Source organism: Giraffa tippelskirchi, chromosome 11 (assembly GCF_054371585.1).
Source record: "Giraffa tippelskirchi isolate mGirTip1 chromosome 11, T2T-mGirTip1v1.2.pri, whole genome shotgun sequence".
NCBI classification, from domain to species: domain Eukaryota; kingdom Metazoa; phylum Chordata; class Mammalia; order Artiodactyla; family Giraffidae; genus Giraffa; species Giraffa tippelskirchi.
The window spans coordinates 123,345,123-123,370,489 of NC_137285.1; the positions used below are offsets into that span (position 1 = coordinate 123,345,123).

The window sequence follows — 25,367 nt, forward strand, 5'->3', positions numbered from 1 at the left end:
AAGCCTGCTTGGTCATTTGGTGCTTCTGTCCAGGCCCCGTGTAGGGTAGGGTAGTACCCAGCCTTCTTCCTCAAGATGCCCTATGCTGGCCTAGTTCCAAGGCTGGAGAGACGTGGTCTGGTCTGACCCCTGAACGTGGGGCAGGGAGGAATAGTAGCTATGACACGGCAGTGGAAGGGGGAAGGGTGCAGAGAGTCCCTTCCCCTTGGAATTCTAGGGCATGGGAAAGAGGAAGCAATGGCTTAAATGCAGAAGCTCTGTGTCTGGGCCTCTGACTTCTTTGCTCCCGGTGGAGACATTCTGGGGACTCAGTAGCATGAGAGCCAGCAGAGGGTAGCAGGTCACAGCCTGGTCCCTGTCTTCTTCCAGCCAGATCTGTTCTCAGCTGCCATACTTCTGAGCTTCCAGAAAACATGATAAAGTTTCAGAGTCTCTGGGACATGAGGATCAGGCTGAAGGACAGAGATGAGGGGCCTCCCTCTTCTCCCTGCCATAAAGTGGACAGAGGAGCAGCTCTCCTCCCAGAGACCTGAGAGCACACGTGTGGCCCACAATGAAGGGGCTAGGGTGGGGCCAAGAAGGCATCTCCCAGGGGCTGTGAGGAGGCAACAGGCCTTAGGCTGGATGGAAAGGGGCAAGAAGCAGGAGGGGAAGGTAGGTTGGTCACCATGCCACAGCCAAGGGGGCTTTATTAGGTGTTGAGGGCACGTATGGGCAGGTAGGTAGACGCTAGAGGGTGTGGCACACCTTCTCAGGGTGGAGTGGTGCCTGGATGTCCAATTTGTGGGTCTTGCTGTCCTTATCGATGATCTCCAGCCGCAGCTTGGGGGGACGCCTCTCGGGGGGACGCCTCTCGGCCTGGGGTGAGGGCAGTTCAGGACTCTTGAGCAGCTGCTTGTCTGAGTCCTCCACAGTGATGCGGAGGGTGCAGCCCCCCGGCAGCAGGTCCTGCTCATAGGCAGCCGCCAGCTGGTTCACCACACGGCGTTCCACCTGCAGGCAGTAGGGGAAGCTGTCATCATTGCCAAAGCCTGGAGGCCCAGCTCTGTCACTTGCTGCCTGGGCAAGTACTTACTCAAAGCTTCCGTTTTTTCATCTGCAAAGGGCTAACAACGTGAGCTTGCAAGACAGTACTAACAAGTCAATACTGTCAGTTTCTGAGGTTCCCAGCCCAGTTCCCTGAAGCTGGTAGGGGTTCAAACTCATTTACCCTCTTGGACAGGGGTTTTACTTGATTATATTGTTTTTGGTTCTGAAGGGGCGTCTGCTCTGGGTAAGGACAATCCCAGCCTGCCTGGACAGGCTGGGAGCCCAGCGAATGGGTCTAGGGGCACCAGGGAGGGAGGTGTGGAGATGCCTCACTTCTCTCATGGCTCACCTCATGCTTGATGGAGCGGGCACCATAGTGCACGTTGTAGCCTTCGACCAACACATCGGCCACCTCACGGTCCCAGAGAAGTGTGATGTTGTGCCTTTGCTTGGCCTGGAACAGGTCAGACAGCAGCATGTCTGCATGTGGCCCAGGGCTTTCCAGATGTTCCACCCCCACCCATGCGCAGTCCCTGCTCTTACTCTCTTGGCCCAGAAATTCAACTCCTTGTTGACGAGTTGGATGAGCTCCGAGTGGCAGAAGGGGAGGAAGTAGACGATCTCATTGATTCGTCCCAGAAACTCATCTCTCCGGAAGTGAGCCTGCAGAGCCAGGTTAGGGATAAGGTGAGCTTAGTGACCCAGAGTGGGTAAAGGAATTAGTGGACCCTACTGGGGAACATAGGGGTGGGAGGGCTTCCACATCTTCACGATGGCTAAGGTGATCCCCTCCAACTCGAGGCTCCAGCAGGAAGGACAAGGAACTCTTACTTTTAGGATGGGGCGAATCACATTCTCCTTGAAGTTCTTTGAGATGGTGATTTTGTCACTGATCTGGACATCCCCTGTGGAGACAGAAACGTAAACTGCCTGCTCCCTACACCTGGGACCTTTGGGAGCTGTGCCTGTACTCTGGCTCCATGAAAAGAGCCTGGTCTTGCCCCTGACAGTCTGTGTGATCCTGGTCAGCATCTCAGGCCCTCTGGGCTTCGGCCTTCTCTTCACCTGCACAATCAGAGGACTGGATTGCATACTTTCCAGGCCCTTCCAGGGCTTATGTTTGGTAGGAATTGTATGATGGAGGGGAGGGGAGAGGAGAAGAGTCAGTACCGAGACTTGAGTCCGGACTTGTAAGAAGGGGGCCAGAGTTCAATCCTAGACAGAAGGCTGACAGACGCAGTGTCTAGTCTGACACACTCCCCTTTCCAGCACTTTCCAGGGCCCACCTGTACAGGAAGCCTCCCTGGCTGAAAAAGGCCATGCCCACCTCCAGGTTTCTGACCTGCCATCCCCTTGCTGCACCAAAGTGTCCCTCCTTGTTAAGTGCACATCCCTTCAGTCCCCTGAGACCCTGGCCTCTTCCGGGCCCCACACCTTGGGGTGGCTCTCTCCCTTCCTCTGTCTGGAGACCTCCTGTCATCCGAGAGGCCTGGGGCTTTCTTGAGGAAGTAGGGACACTATCTGTTGGCCTCCCTCCACTATCTAGTTGGGTGCTTGGTGTCTGGTCAGGGCCAGTGAGGGACAGATGCCAGCCAGGACCCTCATCTTGCCCTAGGACCGCAATGCCATCCTTCCCCCCCTGGAGCGGTGTGGCAGCCATGTCACTTGACTGTATGTCCAGAGAGCGTGGACCACGTGCCATACCAAGGTTCTCAGCGATCCGGTTACGGCTCATCTCCAGAGCTTCCTGCCTCAGCTGCAGCGCATGCTGTGCTATCTCGTCGCTGGCCACGTTCGAGGTCATGATGAAGATGGCGTCCTTGCAGTCGATGGTCTTCCCTTTTCCATCTGTCAGCCGGCCCTGGGAAGGAACAGTGGCTGCATGGTCAGGGAGCGGTAAGGCTGGGCACCTCTTCCAGGAGGTCTCTCCAGAACCCTCTCCCCCTGGCAGTCAGCACTCCCTCCTCTGGGGTCTCTGAGCACTGTTCTCACACCTCGGTTTCAGTGCTCACCTGCTGGGAGAGCTACTAGGTGAGACTGCATCTGCTGCCTGGCATCTCTCAGGGCACCCAGAAGCCAGCCTGACTGTACAAGCAGCCATCCAACACACTCTCCTGGAGGCCTGCTGTGGGTGGAGCTCTGTGTTGGGGCACTGGGGACTCACTGAGCCTGACACGCTCCAGTCTAGAGGAGTGAGGCCAGGAAACAAGCAGTCAGAATTCAGTGGGTTAGGCATCATGATAAAGGGAAGGCCAGGCTGCTATAGGAGGTCAGAGCGTATTTTACAGGGCCACTGTGAGGACCAGATAAATGAACTGAAACAGGTATAATCTCTGCATCTTTGGAGCCATCCTCTGGCTTAGGATAAAAAATAATGTTCTTCCTTTAATCAATGTGGGAAGTTGCCTTGGAATCTTTTGTTTTTTTCTAGAAGTGACACAGAAGAAAGCATCTTTACTAGATGCAAATGCACCAAGGAAAGAGAAAAGGGGCAACAGTAGAGGGAAGAGACAGAAGAACTAGAAAAGTGTAGTTGTCCGGGGCCGTTCAGTTTAAGGGCGAGGAACTCCACCGACTCAGCAAACCTCAAGGCTCTCATGGTACAACAGCGCTTTGCAGTCACTTGTAAAGAAGCATAGGGGCTTTCCTGGTGGCTCAGTGGTAAAGAATTCGCCTGCCAACACAGGAGATGTGAGTTTGATCTGGGTTGGGAAGATCCCTTGGAAAGAAAATGGCAACCCACTCAAGTATCCTTGCCTGGGAAATCCCATGGACAGAGGAGCCTAGTGCCTACAGTCCATAGGGTTGCAAAAGTGTTGGACATGACTTAGCAACTAAAGAACAACAATGACATATAAAAGCAATAATCAGTGCCCTGCTGAGAGGAACTGATGGAGTCTGATGTGATGGGCACATCCACGTCCACCCTCGGTGCCCTGCTCAGTGCCTCTGTGAGGGCAGGGGCTGGGTCTTGTTCTCACTGGGTCTCAGAACAGTGCCTGGCATAGAGCAGTCCTCAGCACTTGCTTGCAGACCGTTTGAATCCTCACCACCCCTACAAAGAAACTAAGGCTCTGAGAGCTTAATTTGTACAAGGTCTCACAGCTGGAACACAGTCCAGCTGAGACTCTACTGAACGGTCTGACCCCAGCACCCCTGTCTTTCACTGTACATCAGGCTCCTGGGGCCATACCAACAGTGTGGGATATTTTCATGAAATTTTCTTTCCTAAATAAAAACTCAGAATTCTTCTAAATTCAGTTTGCATCCTTTGATCCTGACTGGAGAGAAGCTAAGCTACTGGGTCAGGTGTGGAGAGAGGTAGACCTTCTTGGGAATTCACCTGGGTTGCAGACAAAGCATAGCTCCTGCCAATTCTGAGAACATGGCTCTAGGGAAAGGTCACTGACAGCCTGCAGGGGCCTGCCCGAGCCAGCGATGCTGGGCCCTGCCGCAGCCTCAGGTAACCATTCCTTCTTAAGTATGTTCCTTTCCCTGGTGGTGAGGGCCTCACTCAAGGTTAGCCCTTGCTTCTAAAGCAGATGCAAAGGCAGACTAGCCCTAGCTCTCAGAGGTAAAAAATAAAGGTGTGTGCATTAACAGAGCACCTACTGTGTACTGGGCATGGTACCAAGTACTTTTCTGCCTCACTTTACGCTGGCCCGTGGCACAGGCCTCTCAGGAAGTGTTAGCTCCGAGGGCGTCTATTCAAAGGAGGCCTTGAGATCCAGTCCTGGTCACTCCCCCGTCCCAACCTTGAGTGGGAAGAGAAGGAAGGGTACAAGCAGATGTCCCTGAGCTTGGCCATTAGCTCCCCACTTCAACCCCTGCTTATGGGTTACAACACGACAGATCCACTGAGGGCAATTCTAGTTTTGGGGACCAGATCTGTGTGTGTGATGTGCCCAAGTGCGCGCAGATGACCCCGTTGTGTTCGCAGTGCTCATCCCTGAGGACTGAGCACACGTACGGCTGTACTGGCCAGAGCAATAACCGGCGGCGTTTTGTTCTGAGAGATCAAAGCTCTGCTCATAACGGGGCCTGAGGATGGGTCCCGGGTGGGTGAGGGGAGCAGGTGCAGTGCATGACTGACCCAAGGGTGACTTTCAGTGTTTGCACCTCCTCCTCAGAGTTCTTGGCAATAAAATGTGTCCCAAAGAGGGAGCTGTGGCTGACCTGCCTCCCAACTGCAGTGCACGCATGCGGGTGAGGTGTGAATGCTCACTACAGGGTCACAGGGGCTGTTCCCCCACTGGCCCCCGTTTCTGTCCTTGAAGGGAGGAGCAGAGGGTGGGCTTCCTGGGACTTCTGCCCTGTGCTATATGTCTGGGGTCAACTGGGAAGTGACCTGCATTAGCTCTGCTTGGTGAGAGCTTTGCTAGGGCTTCCGCTTTTCTGGGTCTAAGCTTGGAGATCTGGGATGGGAGGATATGGGGGTGAGGGGGGGCAGGTGTGCTTCTCTGTGCCCCTTAGTCCTACTGATCCTAGGGCAGCACTCACCACAGTGGCTGAACTGCTTTTTGTTGCCCGTCACCTCCTCAATCCCGAGCACTGAGGCAGGGGCTGTGTTTGTTCTGCCTGTGTCCCCTCTGCCCTGTCTGCACTGAACCACATTCTCCTTGTTTACCTCCTACTCTCTGGCAATTCCCTCTCTGGGTCTTTGCGGAGAGGTTGCAAGGCTCATCTCTGCTTACCAGATTCTCACCAGGTGAGAGATCTCGTCTGTTCCTGTGGCTTCTGTTACTCTCTCTGTGCTGAAGCACTCCTGAGTCTACTTCTAGCGCAGACCTCTCTTGCACTCCAGACAAGCAACTTCCTGGACATCTCCATCTGGCTATATCCCAGCTATTTCATTTTCAACACTTCCAAACCTTAGCTCCTCACCTTCCTCGTCAATCTGTCGCTCATCCCTCTGTGTTTCCTGCCTCTGCTGATGGCAGCAGAACCCATGGGTCACCCAGGCCAGAGACGCTTCTGCTGGTCACCCTTGTCTCCTCTGTTTCCTCACTTGGGAGTTCTCTGCATCCAATGGCCCTGCTGTAGAGCAGGTCTCCCCAGCCCTCACTTGGACTCTTCAACAGTCTCCTCGCTAGTCCCTGTTCTTCCTTCTACTCCATTTGCTCACTGCTGCCTACAGGAGCTTTATAAAAGGAAAACCTGATCTTGCTTTTCTCTTGCCCAAAGTCTTTGAAGCCTACTATCCAGCAAATAAATCCACACTCCTTTGCCTGGCATTCTAATCTGCCCCTGTCTATCTCACCCATCTACCTCCACCATTCTGTTCTCAACTTCCCTCTGCAGTCGGGCAGTTACTGAAAGGCTGTAGTCCCCTGGATGGAACAGGTTGCCTCACGCCTCTCTGCGCTTGCACACGAGGTGTCTACTGCCAACCCTAACATACTGAATTAAGTTAGTCAACGGGGTGTTTCCCCTGGTGCTGTGGGCTCTGAGAATACCTGGAGAGAGACTAGGTGTCTGGGAGTTATTATTTAAGCTATGGGTTCTAGAACTGGAGTGCCTGGGTTCAAACCCGTGATTTCTTCTTCCCAGCTGTGTGACCATGGATGAATTAGTTATCTCACTTATCTCAGTTTCTACATTTGTCACATTGAGGTAGTAATAATGACCATCTTCATATGGTTATTGGGAAGATTAAAGGAGTTGATAAAACATTTCCTTCCACATAAAGTACAAAAATGCCAACTTTATTGCATCTCCTTTCTACCTGATAGGTAGGGAGCTCCCAGAGGGCAGGTTTGGGTCTGGACCATAAGCTGTGTACCTGAATCCCATTAATAGTCTAGAATGGAGTGAGGGGAGTCTCAGAGTACAGGTGCGGAAAACAGAATACGTGACCTTTGAAGGACTGGCCTTCACTCCTCAGCAGGAGTTCTCAGGATAGGGAGCAGATAAGAGCCTAGGAAGAGGGCAATAAAACTGGGGCAGCCAAGGATGCTGGGCTCAGAAAGGAAGGCAATGAGTGGGCAGCTGTGGAGACATTTGGATCTGGCTCTTCCAGGCTTGGTACCTGGTGTACTATTTGGTCCAGGGGTATCCATTCCTGTATCTCATCAGCGCACTTGTGACATTTCAGGTACCAAACCCCTTTTCATTTTCCCAGGGCTAGATGGGGCTGAGTGGAAAGGCGGGCTGGACTCTGTCTGCCCATGTGCTGGCTAACACAGCCTCTGCATGGGAGCAGAAGGGAGGCCTCACCTGGAACAGGTGGATGTCAGCCCCTCCCCTGACCATAAACTCTCCCACCCCTGCTCAAGATAAGGAGAGGTACAAAGGGGAGACCTGGGCTCTGGGACCAGATGTATCTTCAGACCATTTCTGGCTCCTCTGTACAGTAGCTCTGTGGCCTTGGGCAAGTCATTTACAACCTCTTGAACTTCAGTTTCTACATCTGTTAAAAAAGGTTTCTACCTTGCCTGGCTATTGTGATGACTGGCAATAATGTCTGTAAAATCTTTAGCATAAGCCTACTACATAGACTGTGCTGAATAAAAGGAAGCTGTTCTCATCTAGAGCTCACTCGGTCAGTTGAGAGGGAGACTGTTCTTGTTTGTGATGAGCTGGGAGCTGTTCAGGGAAGAGCGCTCCAAAAGCCAGGACACCACCATTCCATTATCACTGCCATGGTCACAGACAGCAGCAACATTACTAACATTTTAAAGAACTGGTGAAGATGATGGAAGGAAGGAGCAGGAGCCGTCTGAGTCAGAAAGGTTCTTGGAACTTACTGGATCCAGCCTCCTTGTTTTTCACATGAGGTCCCTAAAGATAGAGCAGAGCTGGAACTAAAAATTCAGGTCTCACTCTCTCCTGGAACTTCTGCCCCATTCTGTGTCTCTAAGAGGGAGCCTAGGCAACCACAACATTTCAACTTTTGGGCCATGCTTGTTTTTCCTGGAGTGCCCAGTCTGGGCCCTGGTCCAGAGAAGGGGTGAAGCCACATCTGCTAACTGACTGAATGTACACATGAGGAAGCAGGAACTTGACAAATGACTGACTCTGGGCCCACAGGTCCTGCTGCTCATAGCCCCTCATACTCACAGGTGTCCCCTACCCAAACCCAGCCCAAGTTGACTTTCACCTCATCAAACAGCTGCAGCATGATGGTGAGCACATCTGGGTGGGCTTTGTCTACCTCATCGAAGAGCACCACGGCATTGGGGCACTGCTTCAGCTTCTTGGTCAGCTGGCCACCCTCCTCGTGGCCAATGTAGCCTGGTGGGGACCCAATGAACTTGGCCACCTGGTAGAAGGATAGAAGTAAGTTAGGAAGGCCTTTCCATCCTTTCAGTTTCCAATATGAGGCATGCATGGTAAGCTGGCTTTATATACTGTTAAGACTGCCTGTTTCAACAAGGTGAGGTTATCTCTTGGGGTGGAAGGAATCCTGCTGTGTTAGGAAAGCAGAGAGATCTCTTCTGTGTTTATTCTTCAGAGCAAATCCTATGCAAAACAGATCAGGGACCCCAGTGCGTACATATGTCCCCAAAGAACAAATTCCAAGGCTGCTGTAATTATCTCAGGCCTGAATGACAACTTACATCAAAATACCCAGGCAAAATCATGTTGACAGGCTCTCCAAACCACACTTCACCGAGGACTCTCACTCACCTCATGCCGCTCCTGGAACTCAGACATGTCTAGCCTGATGAAACCCTGTGTGTAAACAAGCAGGAGTCCATTTGAAGGTAGGAAGGCAGAGGCAAGGGCTAAGGAAGAGAGCATATCAAATATCTTCCAGGCTTTCAAGCCACACTAAGCCAAGATTTTCTATCCCATTCTCAGGAAAGAGTTTTCTAGCTCTTTGTCTCTTTTCCTGTCCACTCACCCCCTAAATGATTCCCTCACTCCCTACCTTAATAAACCCAGGTCACACCCCTGCCCTTAAACCGGCCCGGAAAGTCTCTTTATTCAGGCTTCTACCAGGCCTGATCACCATATCATCCATTTATCACACATTTCCTGAGGGTGTTCTGTGTGTGCTGAGCACTGGAGCTATGACTCTCTCCTCTAGGAGCACCGGAGTGGGACAGGCTGACATAGACAAAATCAGCCACCACCAGCGTGGACCATGATGAGATGGAGGGGTACACAGACAGCTCCATGGTGCCCTCCACTCTGCAAGTCTACATGGGCACAAGTCCCTTTATTTTAGTTTTCTTTTATTTTTCAAAGAGTGTAGTTGATTTGCAAAGCCGTTAGTTTCAAGGGTACTGCAAAATGATTCAGTTATATCTACACACAAACACACATATATATTCTTTTTCAGATTCTTTTCCATTACAGGTTATTACAAGATACTGAATATAGTTCCCTGTCCTATACAGTAGGTCCTTGTTGTTTATCTTTTTTATACATAGTATATATCTGTTAATTCCAAACTGTTAATTTATCCGTTTCCCATTTCCCCTTCGGTAACTATAAGTTTGTTTACTGTCTGTGAGTCTATTTCTATTGTGTAAATAAGTTCATTTGTATCACTTTTTAGGTTGCACATAAAAATGATATCACATGATTTTTGTCTTTCTCTGACTTATTTTACATAGTTTGGTAATTTCTAGGTCCATCCATGTTGCTGCAAATGGCATTATTTCATTCTTTTTGATGGCTTAATAATATTCCATTACAACACACACATCCACACCCACACCCCATCTTCTTTATCCATTCCTCCGTCAATGGACTTTTAGGTTGCTGCCATGTCCTGGCTATTGTAAACAGTGTGCTATGAACACTGGGGTGCATGTATCTTTTTGAATTAGAATTTTCATCATCTCCAGATATATGCCCAGGAGTAGGATTGCTGGATTATATAACTCGTTTTTTTTTTTTTTTTTAAAGAATCCCCATACTGTTTTCCAGAGTGACTGCATGAGTTTACATTCCCACCAACAAAGGAGGGTCCCCTTTTCTCTACACTCTACTTTTCTTTTAAACTAATAAATCTGATTTATTTACACGTTTTTACATCATTTAAGAGCTCTCTGCAACACTGCTTGCAGCCCTCCTCTCTCCATGATTGGGCCTAGGGGTGATTTCCAGGGAGGTGGCCTCCTGGGTGAGGCCCTACCATAATTAGTCCCAGGAATAGAACACTGTCTAGAGCGGGATTTTCGAGTTAACACAAGCAGAATGCCCACTCCTTTTCATGTAGAACTCAGGGACTTAGGGTGTTATAAGGGCATTCAGAGGTGCCCTGTCTCTCCACCCAGATAAAGGTTTCCCAGAGACTCCTCAGGCTCCTCTCCTACTGGCACCCACTGACGACACTTCTCCTGAGAGCTGAAAAACAGGGGGTGCCAAGACCTGAAAGGGAGGTATTAATGGCTATATCTGAAATGCAGGCCATATTCCAGTTCAGCTGCTGGTCAGAAATTCAGCTTCTGGTCTGTGAAGTATTCTAGTTTTCTGTGTCCTGTTACTCTGTACCTCAGGTACAGGGTGGCAGAGCCCTGGACTCAGCTTCCAACCCTAGTTCTCCACTGTCTGTGGCCTTGACCAGGCTGCCTCCCTTTTTAGACCTGCTGTTTCTTCACCCTACATTCTCTCCCTGTTTCACCTGAGGAGAGGCCCTAACCCAAGAGGTGGGAAAGACCCCGGAGAACTTCTTAAGGCCAGGTGGGGTGATCACTGCTATCAAGCATGGAGCATTAACCAGCAAGCATCTTCACAGCGCCCCAGGCAGCTCGGCCAAGAGAGACACAGGCTTCAGGGAGGGTAGGAAGACAGACATGAGGAAGCTGGGAGTGCTTCCCCAATGGAGCAATGGGCTGGAAGCCACGAGATGGGTATCTGATAACAGCTGACACTCACTGGGCGCTTACTATGTGCTTGGCGATGTTCTAAGCAAGCTATAAAGGGCTTAGAACAGTGTGTAAGTCTACGAGATAAGTACTATTACCATCCCCATCTTACAGATGAGAAGACTGAGTCATGGATTAAAGTAATTTGCCCAGGGTCTCAAACCTGACAATCTGGCTCCAAGTCTGTACTCAGCCTCTTAACTCTATTGCCTCATATTTCCCACTCCCTCAATCAGCTGGGCTTTTGGCATCTTCATCTCAAGGGTTCTGAGTTTTGTGCCCAGAACCAGTGTCAATGTCCTATGATAACAGGGAGTATAGACTTCAGTGTTTACTTACTCTTATGTCAAGTTACTAAGTCCTTCTACTGATTTGCTAAGTAACTTTGAACAAATCTCAGGGCTTGATTTTCTTAGCTGGAATAATTTTGATTTCACATGATCTTAGCCTAGGGTTATCTAGAAGTGAGGCAACAATAATATCCAACATGTATTGATTGCTTACTAATGTGCCAAGAATAGTGTACAGCATTTTACATCATTATCTCACTTAACCTTCATGATAATCCAGTGAGATAGGTACCATTATTGAACCTATTTTACAGATGAGGAAACTGATGTAAACAGAGATCTCAGCAAACTCCACAGAGTAGTTTAGAGTTGAACTCTGATCCCTGCTCTTGATCCCTTCATTGTACTGAGGCTATAACTGTGGTCTTTAGGGCTATACCACCCTATCTCAGGATGAAATCACAGGATGCCATTAAGGTTTTTTTCTCAAGGATTATTAACTCTAACAATGGAAGTTAACAAAGCTGCTCAATTTGGGAAAAACAGTGGAGGTTAATGAGAGAGAGAAAAAAAAAAAGCTCATAGGAGGTCTGATAAAGAAATTATAAAAATGTGCTAACAGGGATTTCTCTGGCAGTCCAGTGGTTAAGACTTCGTGTATCCACTGCAGGGGGGCATGGGATCAATTCCTGGTCAGGGAACAAATATCCCATATGCTGTGTGGTGTTGCCAAAATAAGAAAAAAGTGCAAACAAGTCTTTGTGAGGCAGCCAAGTCTGGAGGTATCAGTGACTCTTTTCAAATGAGGAAACTAAGGTACAGAAAGCCAGAGCTTGAATTCAAGTCATCGACTTCCAGGCCAGTGCTAGTTCATTGAGTGAGCCCTCCTTTACACTGGGCCCTGTATATGACACTCCCCACACATCAGTCCTTGGATCCTGGCAACATCAGGTATCCTGGTTAGACAGCTTACAGTTCAGAACCCTCAGATTATAAAGGCACATCTCAAACATGGCTGTTACATGGCCAGAGAATGTCTGTGCTAAACACAGATGTTGTAACGAGCTGATCCACAGGGCTGGTGAAGGTAGGAGTTTTATAAAAGTACCAACTTTGATTTAAAAATAAAATACAGAGATGATTATATTGGGCTTCTCATGCCCCTTGTCTCCTATGTGACATGAGGACAAAAAGGACAAGTTTATAATCTAGTCTTCTCCTGCAACAGAGAACAATGGTATTGAGAGAATAGCTGACAGACTGGATTCTCATTTTACTTCTTCTCCTAACAAGTGATCTTGGGCCCTTAATGTGGCAGGGTCTCAGTTTTCTCATCTGAAAAGTGGTTCTAATTTGGCATTTAAGCTATTTTCCTTGTAAGATCAGATAAGACAGTAGATGGGAGTGCTGTGAAAGGACGGAGTGATGGATAAATATGAGACAAGAGATCAGGTACTTAATGAGTGTTAGACCTGAGCTCGCTGTGATTCACAGTATCTCACTTGATGCTCACAATAACATGAGACACAGGACTGATTAGCTTCACTTTGAGGCAACAGCTGAAACTTGGAGGGGTAAAGCAACCTGCCTAGGGCCAGTAGAACCTGAGCCAAGGAATGGCTGACTCCAGAGCCTGGATCACCCAGCCCACTATCTCCAAGGGGAGAGGGTGGTACTTCTGTCTCCTAGATGAGGCATGCACTGAAGGATGCCATCGTCAGCTTTCAGGACACCCTTCACAAGTTGCAATCTGCCTCTCGTTTAGATGCTCCGACTGAAAAAAGACTTGCATCGTCCATCCTTTATCAAGCCCTCTCTCCTTTCTACACCAGCAAGTCAGCAGATACTTTCCTTCTACTTCCACTGTTTATGAAGACATATTAAGACAGCTTGGATAAGGAGATTATAATTTGTAATTAAATATTAACCTTTCTGACAGTATTAAAATTAAACCACTCAGAATTCTTCATCCCTAATCAGGTGGTTCCTGCCTGTAACTACATCTTCCCTAATAGTCTCACTAGTTTATGGCCCTTTCCAGAGTGCTAATTGTTTCAATCGCTGCCAACCTGATGAATTGTCCTAAAAACGCCATTTCGGTTGGAGCATATTAGCATGGCATGTGGTGCTTTTTCCTTGCCTGCCTGTCAAGTGGGTCTGCCCTGGCTTTGGTTGAGGCAGCTCATAGCTACTGGCAGAGTCAGCAGAAGGGGCCATGAATGCAGCACAGGAGGACATGGCTCAGCTACCTTGTTTTCTGTGGCTGCCAGGCCCTCAGAGAGTTGGTGAAGGGGGAGCCAGGCCACAGCAGGACAGGAGTTGGCCAGGACTCTGTTGCTGGCAGAGCTCTGGGCAGTTCCTTATCGCCTCAGCTGGGGAGGCTTTCCACAGAAATTAGGCAAGGGCACCCAGGGTCGTGGGCAACCTGCAACGCCTCCAGACTGGGAAGCTAGGAGGAAGAGAAATGTCTGGTTTTAAGTTGAAATCTTTCTGCAGTCTCCAAGGACTGCTCTGACATTTTTCTCTGTGTGAAACAATTTCATGTCAGCCTTAGAAAGTCAAACTGAGCAGGTCTTAGAAAGCCAGAGTCTGAACAAGGGGATGGGCACTTGTGGGATGGAGTGGTAAGCTCTCCATGGCCTGCCAATTGTGCCTAGGTTCCAGCCCTTACCTTTTTGGCATCTTTGTGCATATATTTGGCTGTCTGCTTGGCCAGTTCTGTTTTTCCTAGTAGAAGGAAAAGAGAAGTATTGGGTTAGGAGATGACTATCTCCTGGAATGAAAGAATATTAGAAATGCATAGATGTTGGAAATAATACATGTTATGAAAAGGAACACTGAGGCTCAGAAAGGGTGACTCTCAAAGTCACCAAGGAAAAACTGATGGTAAATCTGGGACCAGAATCAAAGTCTGCATTGTATCTTGATTTTTCTATGGATGGGGACTGAAGCTTTTTCTCTACAGTAGCATCTAAAAGTAGGAAGTTGACCCATACAATCCAGAGCCAGCTTGTCCTTTGAATCCCAGCACAAACCTTGCTTTTCCTAGAAGCACCTTGACTTCCTGGCTCATTGTACTGTCTCTCTCTGGACATCCATGGTCTTGCCATCCAAGCTAGGCCCTGGAGCCACAGGCCAAACAGAGGCTGGGAGAGGATAGAAACCACCCCTCCTTGGCTTTACAGCTTTTCTTTGTAACATAAAGAAAGGAGGACGATACCAAAGTGATGGCTCTGAAGGGCCATTTGGTATTATGGTCAAGTCTTTGGAAGTCACTGCCTGTCTAGTATGGGTCAAGTTCTATGGTATAGTGTGAAGTGATGGTAACCCTTTGGGACCCTACATCAGAGGCAGCATCCATGAAGATGCTAAGGGGGAAGAGGAAGCAACAGATGCATGTAATTCCCCATAAAGACAATGGGAGGGCTGCAATGGTGGGACTGTGAGGGCGGCGAGTGAGAGGGTGAGAACACTTCAGATAATCCAGCCCAACTGGCTATTAAAATCCCCAACCCATTTCACTGCAACCAGTTCTGCTATGCATTTAGCACTGTGCTGACCATCAGTGGCTTTCTTTAGCTTCCTAGAGGGTTCTGGCCCAGGCTACACTAGATAAGGCTGGTGCCCTGGGCAGTGGAGGTGGTTCAATTACTCCTACACGGCAGCCTCTGGGGTTGTAGAGTGGCTGGACCAGGACTAACAGGCCCTCAAGGGCCTGGCCCTCCTGGTGAATCAGGCCCTGCACCACAGCTTCCAGAGGGAGAGGCATAATTCCAGCTGTTCCAACATGACAGATGATCCTCTGCTGGCTCTGTAATTTGAAGGCAGTTGTTTTGAGAACTGGAGTTGAACTAGAGGAGGGTTGTGTGACTCTGGGCCATAGCAGCTGGGGCTCACCCAGCTCTCCTCCCCACAGGCTGATCTACTCCCCGTTACCTATTCCAGATGATCCCAAGAAGAGGAAGACGAGGGGGTGTTCTTCATCATACCAGCCATTCTCCTTCCTCCGGATCGCTACAGCCAAACACACAAGACGGGAGGACAGGGAGAGAGGCAGATAAATCAATGACACAAAAGGCAGGATAATTATCACTAAGTATACAATATGTTTTACTGCTCTGCGCCCACTCAAAGTCCTCACTACCATTAGTGCTGCCTAATCTGATTAGCTGGCAAGGCCCCTAGAGACACCTAATCAGGTTAGCATGGATTTGGAAAGCTGCCCAGAGCAGATTTCGGATAAAGTTTTCCAGGATGAGCACTCAGCGTTGCCAGGGAAACTGAAAGGCTGGTGGATGGTGAATGGAGGTGAAGGGGGTGGGGGGCTGGTGAAGGAGAATTGGAGAGGAACTTTAGCTCTCAGCTGGTAACCCGTTTACTCACAACTGGTTAGTGGCTGAGCCTGCCCCTATGCAAATAGGAGAGGCAGAAGCCCATGGCAGGGCCTTGGGGACCCAGGGTGTGAGCTCTGAACTCTTTCCCATTTGGGGGAAGTAAGGTCTGCTGTTAGGAAATACAGCCAAATGCACTTTGTGGAAGCCAGTCAAGGGTACTGTGGAGCTCAGGACAAGGAAGGGTGAGCCACTTGACAGCACCTCCACAAACCATGGCCTCCACTAGACAGAGGTGCAGGAGGGGAACAGACACGTACTAAGTTTCTTGGGGCTCAGCTCTGCTACAGTAAGCGCTGACCTCTCCTCTCTAGGAGGAAATATATAATCAAGGGCTCTGCATGCCACGCAGTGGGAGAACCAGGCTCAGAAGCATCATCCAAGTATAAGAGTAAGGAGCAGAATGAGGCAGAACCATCCGAAGAATCATTTATTGAACATGTTATCTCCTAGGCCCAATGGAAAAATCGCCAACATTTTATTACTCAAGACCCATACAGATAGCCCTGAGTGGCAAATATTATTTTCAATTCCATCAGATTGAACAGGAAACTGAAACAAGAGATAAAGATATCTGCCTAAGTCACATAACTAGTAGATTACCGGCTGACTGGTGGAGATGGTAGAGTTGCATTGCCAAACCTGTCTTCTATTTTGGTCACATATGGTTGCAAAAAGTGGGATTAATTTGGGTTGCATAAATGGAAACATGCAGTCAGAAGCAGGAAGGGAAGAGAGCACTGTGCAATGTCAAGGTCGGTCTGCAGATGGAACAGCATATACGGTCTGCTCCTAAGAGTGCTGAGGGGAGATGAGCAAAGGGATATGTGTCAGAGGACAAGGCCTGGAAACCAAGTCAATGGAGAAGAAGTTGACAGTCTTAGGGAAGTGTCTTCAGTTTTGAGGTGCAAAGATCCTACACACTATATACTGTGTGGTATGATCTGTGTGGCTGAGTTTCATAGAAGTGGCTGGAGAGGTCAGGGAAGGCTTTCAGAAGAAGTGGAACTGATGACAGATCAGACTGGGCAGGATCTGGAGGGGCAGAGGTGGCAGCATGACAGAGGTGGGGGGGCGGGGACAGGAATGAACATGAGTAGCTGTGGGCGGGATCAGATCACAGAGGTCCCGAATGCCTGTCTCAGAAGTTCAGGTCCACACTGCCGGCTTTCTCACCTCAATCTCGAATGCTTCTTCCTAAGATACTTTCTAGTTCTGGCCTCAGAAGAAACAGAAACTGCAACCTCGTGGACACCGGACAAGCCACTCTGCCAGCCCGGGATTCTCTCCCTGAGATTTCTGAGAGGAGTCTGAGAAACTACTCAGTCTAACCTCTCCCTTGGGTTAGGCTCAGATCATCTCTAAAATGACTGGCTTGGTCCTCTGGAAGGCCGGCCATGAGGGGAACCCACAGGCCTCGCAGGTACCCGAACGCTAAGCATGAAGACAAAGAAGCCCCAGCCTGGCAAGAGGGGAGGCCCCAGTGTTCTGACAGAAGCAACACCCTGTGGGTGAGGGTGTTTGGGGAGGTTGAAACCTATAAAATGACAAAGGCTAGACTTCTGTGAATATATGTGTAGGATGTATGCTGAGGTAAAGGTGAGAATGGGGAGTTATCTGAAAGGAGTCACACTTTTCCAAAAGTTGGCTAAGTTGAGAGTCTAGGTTTAAAAGAAGCTGAGTATAAACTGGATTCAGGCTTCATGGGGGTATCTGGGGAGGCCAAAGTACCCAGGCATCACTCAAATGGGGAGCCCGGGGAGAGAGGTTCCCCAGGTGTCATGAACCTGGGGTTCTGATCTTGACTTCTCTTTCACGAAGCTTCCCAGCCCACCGAGAGCTGCATGCCTCTGGGCTAAGCAGTTCAAAAACACCATGGAAAACATGGAATTGGATTACGCCTGGGGCCATCTTTCCCCCCTTTTCTAATAACGCACCTGGGAGAGAGCTCTTTATAATGCCAAGCAGACTCCACTGCACAGCTGTCCCTGGTCAATTCTGCTGGACTCAGGGCATGAGTCTGGGGTGAGCTCGATCTGGGCCCTCCGTGAAACAGGCAAAATGCCAACCATTAAACAATTACAACTCTGGATATTTCTAATAATATCTGAAGAGAAAAACGACCAAGCAGATGGTGTCCGACAGAATGAAAAATGGAAGTAGCTAGGGAAGACTGAAGAAGGTGGGCCCCCGGGTATGTAGTTGGCAGGGCGGCTGAGGGCTAAGACTGGGAACATTAGGGTCCTGTCAGGCTGGGGCAGAGGCTGGGACAGATACCTGGCTGGGTCCATTTGGGATGTGGCCACAGTTATTCGTGCTCTCACTGCGGACAAGCAAATGTAGCAACCTTCTCTGCTAGCACTTCAGAGCCTATAAAGAACTTCTGTAGACATAACTTCATTTGAGGCTGGTTACAAACCCACGAGGCAGGCAGGGCACATAACTTGATTCCCATTTTACAGATGAGATCATACATATAAAGACGTGAGGTGACCTGCTCAAGGTTACACAGGTAAATAAGGGCTTTACCTCTCGTGCTGGGCAGCTCTTGAACCTGAACTGGTGATTCAGGAGTTTAGAGGGAGGATATGGCTGTTCCCCACACAGCACTTCCTCATTCCCTCACCTCACCTGGAGAGTTGCTCCTCTGTAGTCTTTCAGTCTGGCTGCCTCAGCCACTCCATACGTGGTCTCAGGAGCCCCTGCCCCTGACTATCTCTTGACCAGTGCTCTCTGGGCTTGAGATGGTCTCAAGGTCCCTGAGCAGGAAGCTCAACCCATCTGGCCAGTCCCACTCTGGGGCTCCAACAGGCTTGGCAGCCTCTCCATATGCTGGACCAGTGACAGGGTCCCCTTGCTGGGTTCTTCTGGCCATGTGGACCACTACCATTCATCCTACATCTCACCTGCAACAACTCTTCTGACTTACTCCATATCACATCTGCCCTAATAACCCCCATGTTCATCGACAGGGCAGTGTGGTGGGGAGGGCAGGAGCTACAGGATCTAGTTTGCGGTCCCGGCTCTGTCACTTATTAGTTGACTTTGAGCAAAACACTCCTTTAGAAGCTTGGTTTCTTCATCTCTAAAATGGGACTAGCCATACCTGCTCAGTCGGCCCCTCATGAAGATTAAAATGAGTTAATGGTTATGAAAGTGATTTGTAAGTTTCAAAAAAAAAAAAAAAATAGAATAAGAATGAAAATAACGGTAGTCATAGCAACAGTGGGGGCACAAGCCATTAGCCGTGCTGTTTTACAGATAGCCCTTTCATCCTTACAATACTTCAAAGAAGTAAGCATTATCTCTCCATGTTACAGAGGAAGAGGCTGAGGTTCAGAGAGGGACAATGGGAAGGTTTCATCTGTCTGCACCCTCATATCAGGGGGAGGGTAAGTCCCAATTTGATTGTGTATTTTGTGGGTGCATGTCCTAGGCCTATTTCCTGAGGGACTTTTGAAAAACCCTGGTATAATGTGTGCTGACTAAATGAATTAATTGTTGGTCTTCCTGGAATCACAAGGGGCAAAGAACAGATACTTTAGCTCCCATTTTACAGAGAAGAGTGATGCCTGGATCCAAGAGTCTCTTATGGTTCCAAGTGGTTACTATTACCCTTGGGTAAAGAAGGCTTCCACTCTCTTCTTTTTTTTTTTTTTTTTTTTTATAAATTTATTTATTTTACTTGGGGGCTAATTACTTTACAATATTGTAATAGTTTTTGCCATACATTGACAAGAATCAGCCATGGGTTTACATGTGTTCCCCTTCCCGAACCCCCCACCCACCTCCCTCCCCCTCCCATCCCTCTGGATCATCCCACTGCCCCGGCCCCGAGCCCTTGTCACATGCATCGAACATGGAATGGTGCTCTGTTTCACATATGACAATACACATGTCTCAATGCCATTCTCCCAGAACGACCCACCCTCACCTTCTCCCTCAGAGTCCATAAAATTGTTCCATGCATCTGTGTCTCTCATTCTGTCCCGCATATAGGGTTATCGTTACCATCTTTCAAATTCCATATATATGCATTAGTATACTGTATTGTTGTTTTTCTTTCTGGCTTACTTCACTCTGTATAATGGGCTCCAGTTTCATCCATCTCAGTAGAACCGGTTCAAATGTATTTTTTTTAATGGCTGAGTAATATTCCATTGTGTATATGTACCACAGCTTCCTTATCCATTCATCTGCTGATGGACATCTAGGTTGCTTCCATGTCCTGGCTATTGTAAACAGTGCTGCGATGAACATTGGGGTACACGCGTCTCTTTCAATTCTGGTTTCCTCGGTGTATATGCCCAGCAGTGGGATTGCTGGGTCATATGGCAGTTCTATTCCCAGTTTTTTAAGGAATCTCCACACTGTTCTCCATAGTGGCTGTACTAGTTTGCATTCCCACCAACAGTGTAAGAGGGTTCCCTTTTCTCCACACCCTCTCCAGCATTTATTGCTTGTAGACTTTTGGATAGCAGCCATTCTGACTGGTGTGAAATGATACCTCATTGTGGTTTTGATTTGCATTTCTCTAATAATGAGTGATGTTGAGCATCTTTTCATGTGTTTGTTAGCCATCTGTATGTCTTCTTTGGAGAAATGTCTGTTTAGTTCTTTGGCCCATTTTTTGATTGGGTCATTTATTTTTCGGGAATTCAGCTGCAGAAGTTGCTTGTATATTTTTGAGATTAATTGTTTGTCTGTTGCTTCATTTGCTATTATTTTCTCCCATTCTGAAGGCTGTCTTTTCACCTTGTTTATAGTTTCCTTTGTTGTGCAAAAGCTTTTAATTTTAATTAGGTCCCATTTGTTTATTTTTGCTTTTATTTCCAATATTCTGGGAGGTGGGTCATGGAGGATCCTGCTGTGATTTATGTCGGAGAGTGTTTTGCCTATGTTTTCCTCTAGGAGTTTTATTGTTTCTGGTCTTACGTTTAGATCTTTAATCCATTTTGAGTTTATTTTTGTGTACGGTGTTAGGAAGTGTTCTAGTTTCATTCTTTTACAAGTGGTTGACCAGTTTTCCCAGCACCACTTGTTAAAGAGGTTGTCTTTTCTCCATTGTATATTCTTGCCTCCTTTGTCGAAGATAAGGTGTCCATATGTGCGTGGGTTTATCTCTGGGCTTTCTATTTTGTTCCATTGATCTATATTTCTATCTTTGTGCCAGTACCATACTGTCTTGATGACTGTGGCTTTGTAGTAGAGTCTGAAGTCAGGCAGGTTGATTCCTCCAGTTCCATTCTTCTTCCTCAAGATTGCTTTGGCTATTCGAGGTTTCTTATATTTCCATACAAATTGTGAGATGATTTGTTCTAGTTCTGTGAAAAATACCATTGGTAGCTTGATAGGGATTGCATTGAATCTATAGATTGCTTTGGGTAGGATACTCATTTTCACTATATTAATTCTTCCAATCCATGAACACGGTATATTTCTCCATCTGTTTGTGTCCTCTTTGATTTCTTTCATCAGTGTTTTATAGTTTTCTATATATAAGTCTTTTGTTTCTTTAGGTAGATATATTCCTAAGTATTTTATTCTTTTTGATGCAATGGTGAATGGTATTGTTTCCTTAATTTCTCTTTCTGTTTTCTCATTATTGGAGTATAGGAATGCAAGGGATTTCTGTGTGTTAATTTTATATCCTGCAACTTTACTATATTCATTGATCAACTCTAGTAATTTTCTAGTAGAGTCTTTAGGGTTTTCTATGTAGAGGATCATGTCATCTGCAAACAGTGAGAGTTTTACTTCTTCTTTTCCTATCTGTATTCCTTTTATTTCTTTTTCAGCTCTGATTGCTGTGGCCAAAACTTCCAAAACTATGTTGAATAGTAGTGGTGAAAGTGGGCATCCTTGCCTTGTTCCTGACTTTAGGGGAAATGCTTTCAATTTTTCACCATTGAGGATAATGTTTGCTGTGGGTTTGTCATATATAGCTTTTATTATGTTGAGATATGTTCCTTCTATTCCTGCTTTCTGGAGGGTTTTAATCATAAATGGATGCTGAATTTTGTCAAAGGCTTTTTCTGCATCTATTGAGATAACCATATGGTTTTTTTCTTTCAATTTGTTAATGTGGTGTATTACATTGATTGATTTGCGGATGTTAAAAAAACCTTGCATTCCTGGGATAAAGCCCACTTGGTCATGATGTATGATCTTTTTAATATGATGTTGGATTCTGTTTGCTAGAATTTTATTAAGGATTTTTGCATCTATGTTCATCAGTGATATTGGCCTGTAGTTTTCCTTTTTTGTGACATCTTTGTCTAGTTTTGGAATTAGGGTGATGGTGGCCTCATAGAATGAGTTTGGAAGTTTACCATCTTCTGCAATTTTCTGGAAGAGTTTGAGCAGGATAGGTGTTAGCTCTTCTCTAAATTTTTGGTAGAATTCCGCTGTGAAGCCGTCTGGTCCTGGGCTTTTGTTTGCTGGAAGATTTCTGATTACACTTTCGATTTCCGTGCTTGTGATGGGTCTGTTAAGATCTTCTATTTCTTCCTGGTTCAGTTTTGGAAAGTTATACTTTTCTAAGAATTTGTCCATTTCTTCCAAGTTGTCCATTTTATTGGCATATAGCTGTTGGTAGTAGTCTCTTATGATCCTTTGTATTTCTGTGGAATCTGTTGTGATCTCTCCATTTTCATTTCTAATTTTGTTGATCTGATTCTTCTCCCTTTGTTTCTTGATGAGTCTGGCTAATGGCTTATCAATTTTGTTTATCTTCTCGAAAAACCAGCTTTTAGTTTTGTTGATTTTTGCTATGGTCTCTTTTGTTTCTTTTGCATTTATTTCTGCCCTAATTTTTAAGATTTCTTTCCTTCTACTGACCCTGGGGTTTTTCATTTCTTCCTTCTCTAGTTGCTTTAGGTGTAGAGTTAGTTGATTTATTTGATTTTTTTCTTGTTTCTTGAGGTACGCCACTCTCTTCTTAACTTCCCTCCAGGGAGCCTTATCCATTTGTTCAGCAAAAAAGCTCTGTGTTGAGTGCTGGGGCACCTACAAAGAAACCTAAAACAGGTCTGCACCTCTTGGGTGAACGCTGCTATGAAAACTGTGAGTGCCAAGTGGTATGGAGTACTGTGAAAAGTGTAGGAAACGCCATTTGTTTCTGACTGTGACTTGGGGCCGAAGCACGATGGGGAAATGGCTAGGCAGCCTGGATATGATGGGCCATTCTAGGAGGAAAGCTCCGGTGTGTGCAAAACCCAAGTGAAACAAAAGAACTGCCTCCTCCTCCCATGCCAGGCCTTTGCCTCCATCTAGCTCAGGGTTTTGGGGGAGTCTGGGTAGGCTGACTCATCTCTCCTGATAAGTTCTACTGATGCAGCAGATTTTTGTTTTAACCTAACCTGGAACAGTTTGCCCCATGCTTGTGCCAGCTCCTAGGGGAACCTGTCCTTCACAGGAACACCATAGTTCAGTCACCTAAATCTCTATTAGTATCTTCTGTCTAAGCTTACAGGTTCAAGGGGCATAGCTCAACAAGTGCCTGCTACTGGTGCCCTGGGTTTGGTGGATGATGAGAGAAAAGCTCTCTTTTTAGACTGTCAGGAGTATTCTTTCTGAAGGCAAACTATTGCTACTAAGGAGTTAACGTACTAAAATTGCAAATAGCTTTTGTTAAGCTCACCCACTGTGTGTGAGCGCCTCGCAGGCTATGGTTAGGTTAAGGTTAGGGACCCTATGAGTTAGGGACCACTGGAGGGAAGACTGACACCCTTCCAGAAAGAAGTTGAGATCAGAATCTGTGCTCAGAAGAGGCAGAACCTCAAGATGTGTTTAGACTTTGTTCATCTGAGTTTACTTGAGTTCAACAACCTTTTACATACCTGCGTGCCAACTCTGGGGAAACAGACCTGAAAGAGAGGTAGTTTCTGACTTTTGGAGGGAGAAAGACCTACAAACTGATGCTATGTGGTAAGGGCAACAACAAATAGTGTTCACAGGAAGTGCATAGAAAGGCCCTGCACCAGGTGGAGAGTTAAGGAAAGCTTCCTGGATAAGGCATGGGTCCTGACAGGCGAGTGGAAGGGCAGAGCAGTCCAGACAATAAGAACAGCAGGGGCACAGGAGGGACTCCTGAAGTGGGGAGGTGGGGAGGTGGAGAGGTGGAACTTAAGAAGTTTTCTAAATTAATCACTACCTCTCTACAACTCAGGGATGATCTGGATGTATTTCTCAGATTACAAACAGGACTCCAAGGGAGGGTCCAGAAAGCTAGCTGCAGCACTCAGGAAGATTACATTTCTGGATTAGTAGTCTAAGAGAGAGGTGGAGTATGAAATAGGATGGTGCACCTACTGTGTGCATATGGGTGATATTAAGGTTCTGAATTCGGGTCAGACCCAGGCTTAAAAGAGCAGTCAAGACGTAGAGCTTCCCTGGGGAGTTCACAGGCTTCAGAGTTAATGCAATGGGCTTTGGGCATAGGCCTCTGGTCAGAGGGAGCCACTGGGAAGCCTCCACAGGTGCAGGCTGCCCAGAAGAGGCTTCTTGGAGCAGGTCTGGGGAATGGGATGTCCCCTCAAAGGGTCAAAAGCTGACTAGTATGGGTGTTGTAAACAACAATTTTGCTACACTCACATTCTTAGTATGCTTGTGAATAACTAGAAAGCAGGCTTAACAGCTTCTCTTCTTTCCTCAGAGCACATCACAGAGATGCACAAGGGGCCATAACCAAAGTAATTAATATGACAAACTGCACTAAGCATCTACCTCGATTGGAGGGCTGTGCCAGGAACTGGGAAAACAAAAATGATTCAGTTTCAGGGTCTCTGCCCTCAGGAGTCTACAGTCTATTGCTCCTGAAATATAAAAACCAGCCCGAGGGTGAGAGATGGGCAGGGCTAGGGTGGGGAAGGAGCCACAAGAAAGGGAGTTTCAAGCAGAGAGGGCAGTATCAACACATATAGGCAGGAGACCAACGCAGCATGTGTAGGGCGGCAGAAGTAGCCAATGTGTGCGGTGTGGGGGAGGGGGGCAGCCGGGGAAGTTGGGGAGGGCAGTAGGGGTGGGCCCTAATGCCAGGCCAGGGCAGTCACTCAAGAATTTTACACAGGGTTTTTTGTTTTGTTTTTACACTGTACAAATCTGACTCCAGCTAGGGAGAAGTGATTATAGGGGAAGAAAAGGAGGCAGAGAGACCAACGAGGAGACCACCACTGGGTCTGTCCCCATTCTGGACAGGAAACACTGAGGTCCTGGGCTGGAGGTCCTCAGTGGTATTAAGAATGGAGGGGAGAGGCTAGGTGTGAGATCTATTTAAGAGGTAGAATGACAGAACTTGAAGGGCTGTAAGGGGAAGGAAGGGCCAAGGAAACATCTAAGCTTCTACTCAGGAGACCAGGGAATGGTGGGGCCTTTACTGAGACAGGAACACGGGAGGTGAGGGGGTGGAGAAGGGGGGCAGAGTCTAGATCTGAACAGACAGCTGGCTGCCTTTCTGAGGATGGTGGGCACAGAGGCTCTGAGCTCCCACTAGAACAGGCATCCTCCCCTTCCCCATGATCAAGAACAGCTCGGGCTTTTCCGGTAAGCAGCCTGAGGTGACCCCTAAAAATGGTGCGCTATTCACTCGACCCAGAAAATCCCACAAAATCATGCAAATCAAGAGGTTCAAATCTTCGTGTTCACTTTAAGAACACTCGTGAACTGCTCAGGCCATAAAGGGTATGCATATCCGAAAAGCCACCAAGTATCTGAAGGATGTCACTTTAAAGAAGCAATGTGTGCCATTCCGTCGTTACAACGGTGGAGTACAACGGTAGGTGTGCACAGGCCAAACAGTGGGGCTGGACACAGGGTCGGTGGCCCAAAAAGAGTGC

The 25,367-nt window shown here is 47.6% G+C and overlaps 1 protein-coding gene across 6 annotated transcripts in view; it reads right to left on the reverse strand.

Annotated features, from left to right (window-relative positions):
- Positions 1–659: 659 nt before the first annotated feature.
- CLPB (ClpB family mitochondrial disaggregase) overlaps positions 660–25,367 on the reverse strand; it is a 143,286-nt gene continuing 118,578 nt past the window's right edge. For 4 of the 6 annotated variants that reach the window (XM_081539510.1, XM_081539509.1, XM_081539508.1 and 1 more), the window contains 9 exons: positions 15,077–15,154; positions 13,812–13,867; positions 8,659–8,703; positions 8,129–8,290; positions 2,734–2,890; positions 1,861–1,934; positions 1,573–1,692; positions 1,379–1,483; positions 660–993 (listed from right to left, as the gene is read on the reverse strand). In XM_081539510.1, coding sequence (XP_081395636.1) covers positions 730–993; positions 1,379–1,483; positions 1,573–1,692; positions 1,861–1,934; positions 2,734–2,890; positions 8,129–8,290; positions 8,659–8,703; positions 13,812–13,867; positions 15,077–15,154 — 1,061 coding nt within the window. In that variant the 3' untranslated portion in view covers positions 660–729. Of the gene's footprint in view, positions 1,013–1,300; positions 1,484–1,572; positions 1,693–1,860; positions 1,935–2,733; positions 2,891–8,128; positions 8,291–8,658; positions 8,704–13,811; positions 13,868–15,076; positions 15,155–25,367 lie in introns of all 6 variants that reach the window. The other 2 variants (XM_081539507.1, XM_081539511.1) reach the window with 2 other exon arrangements.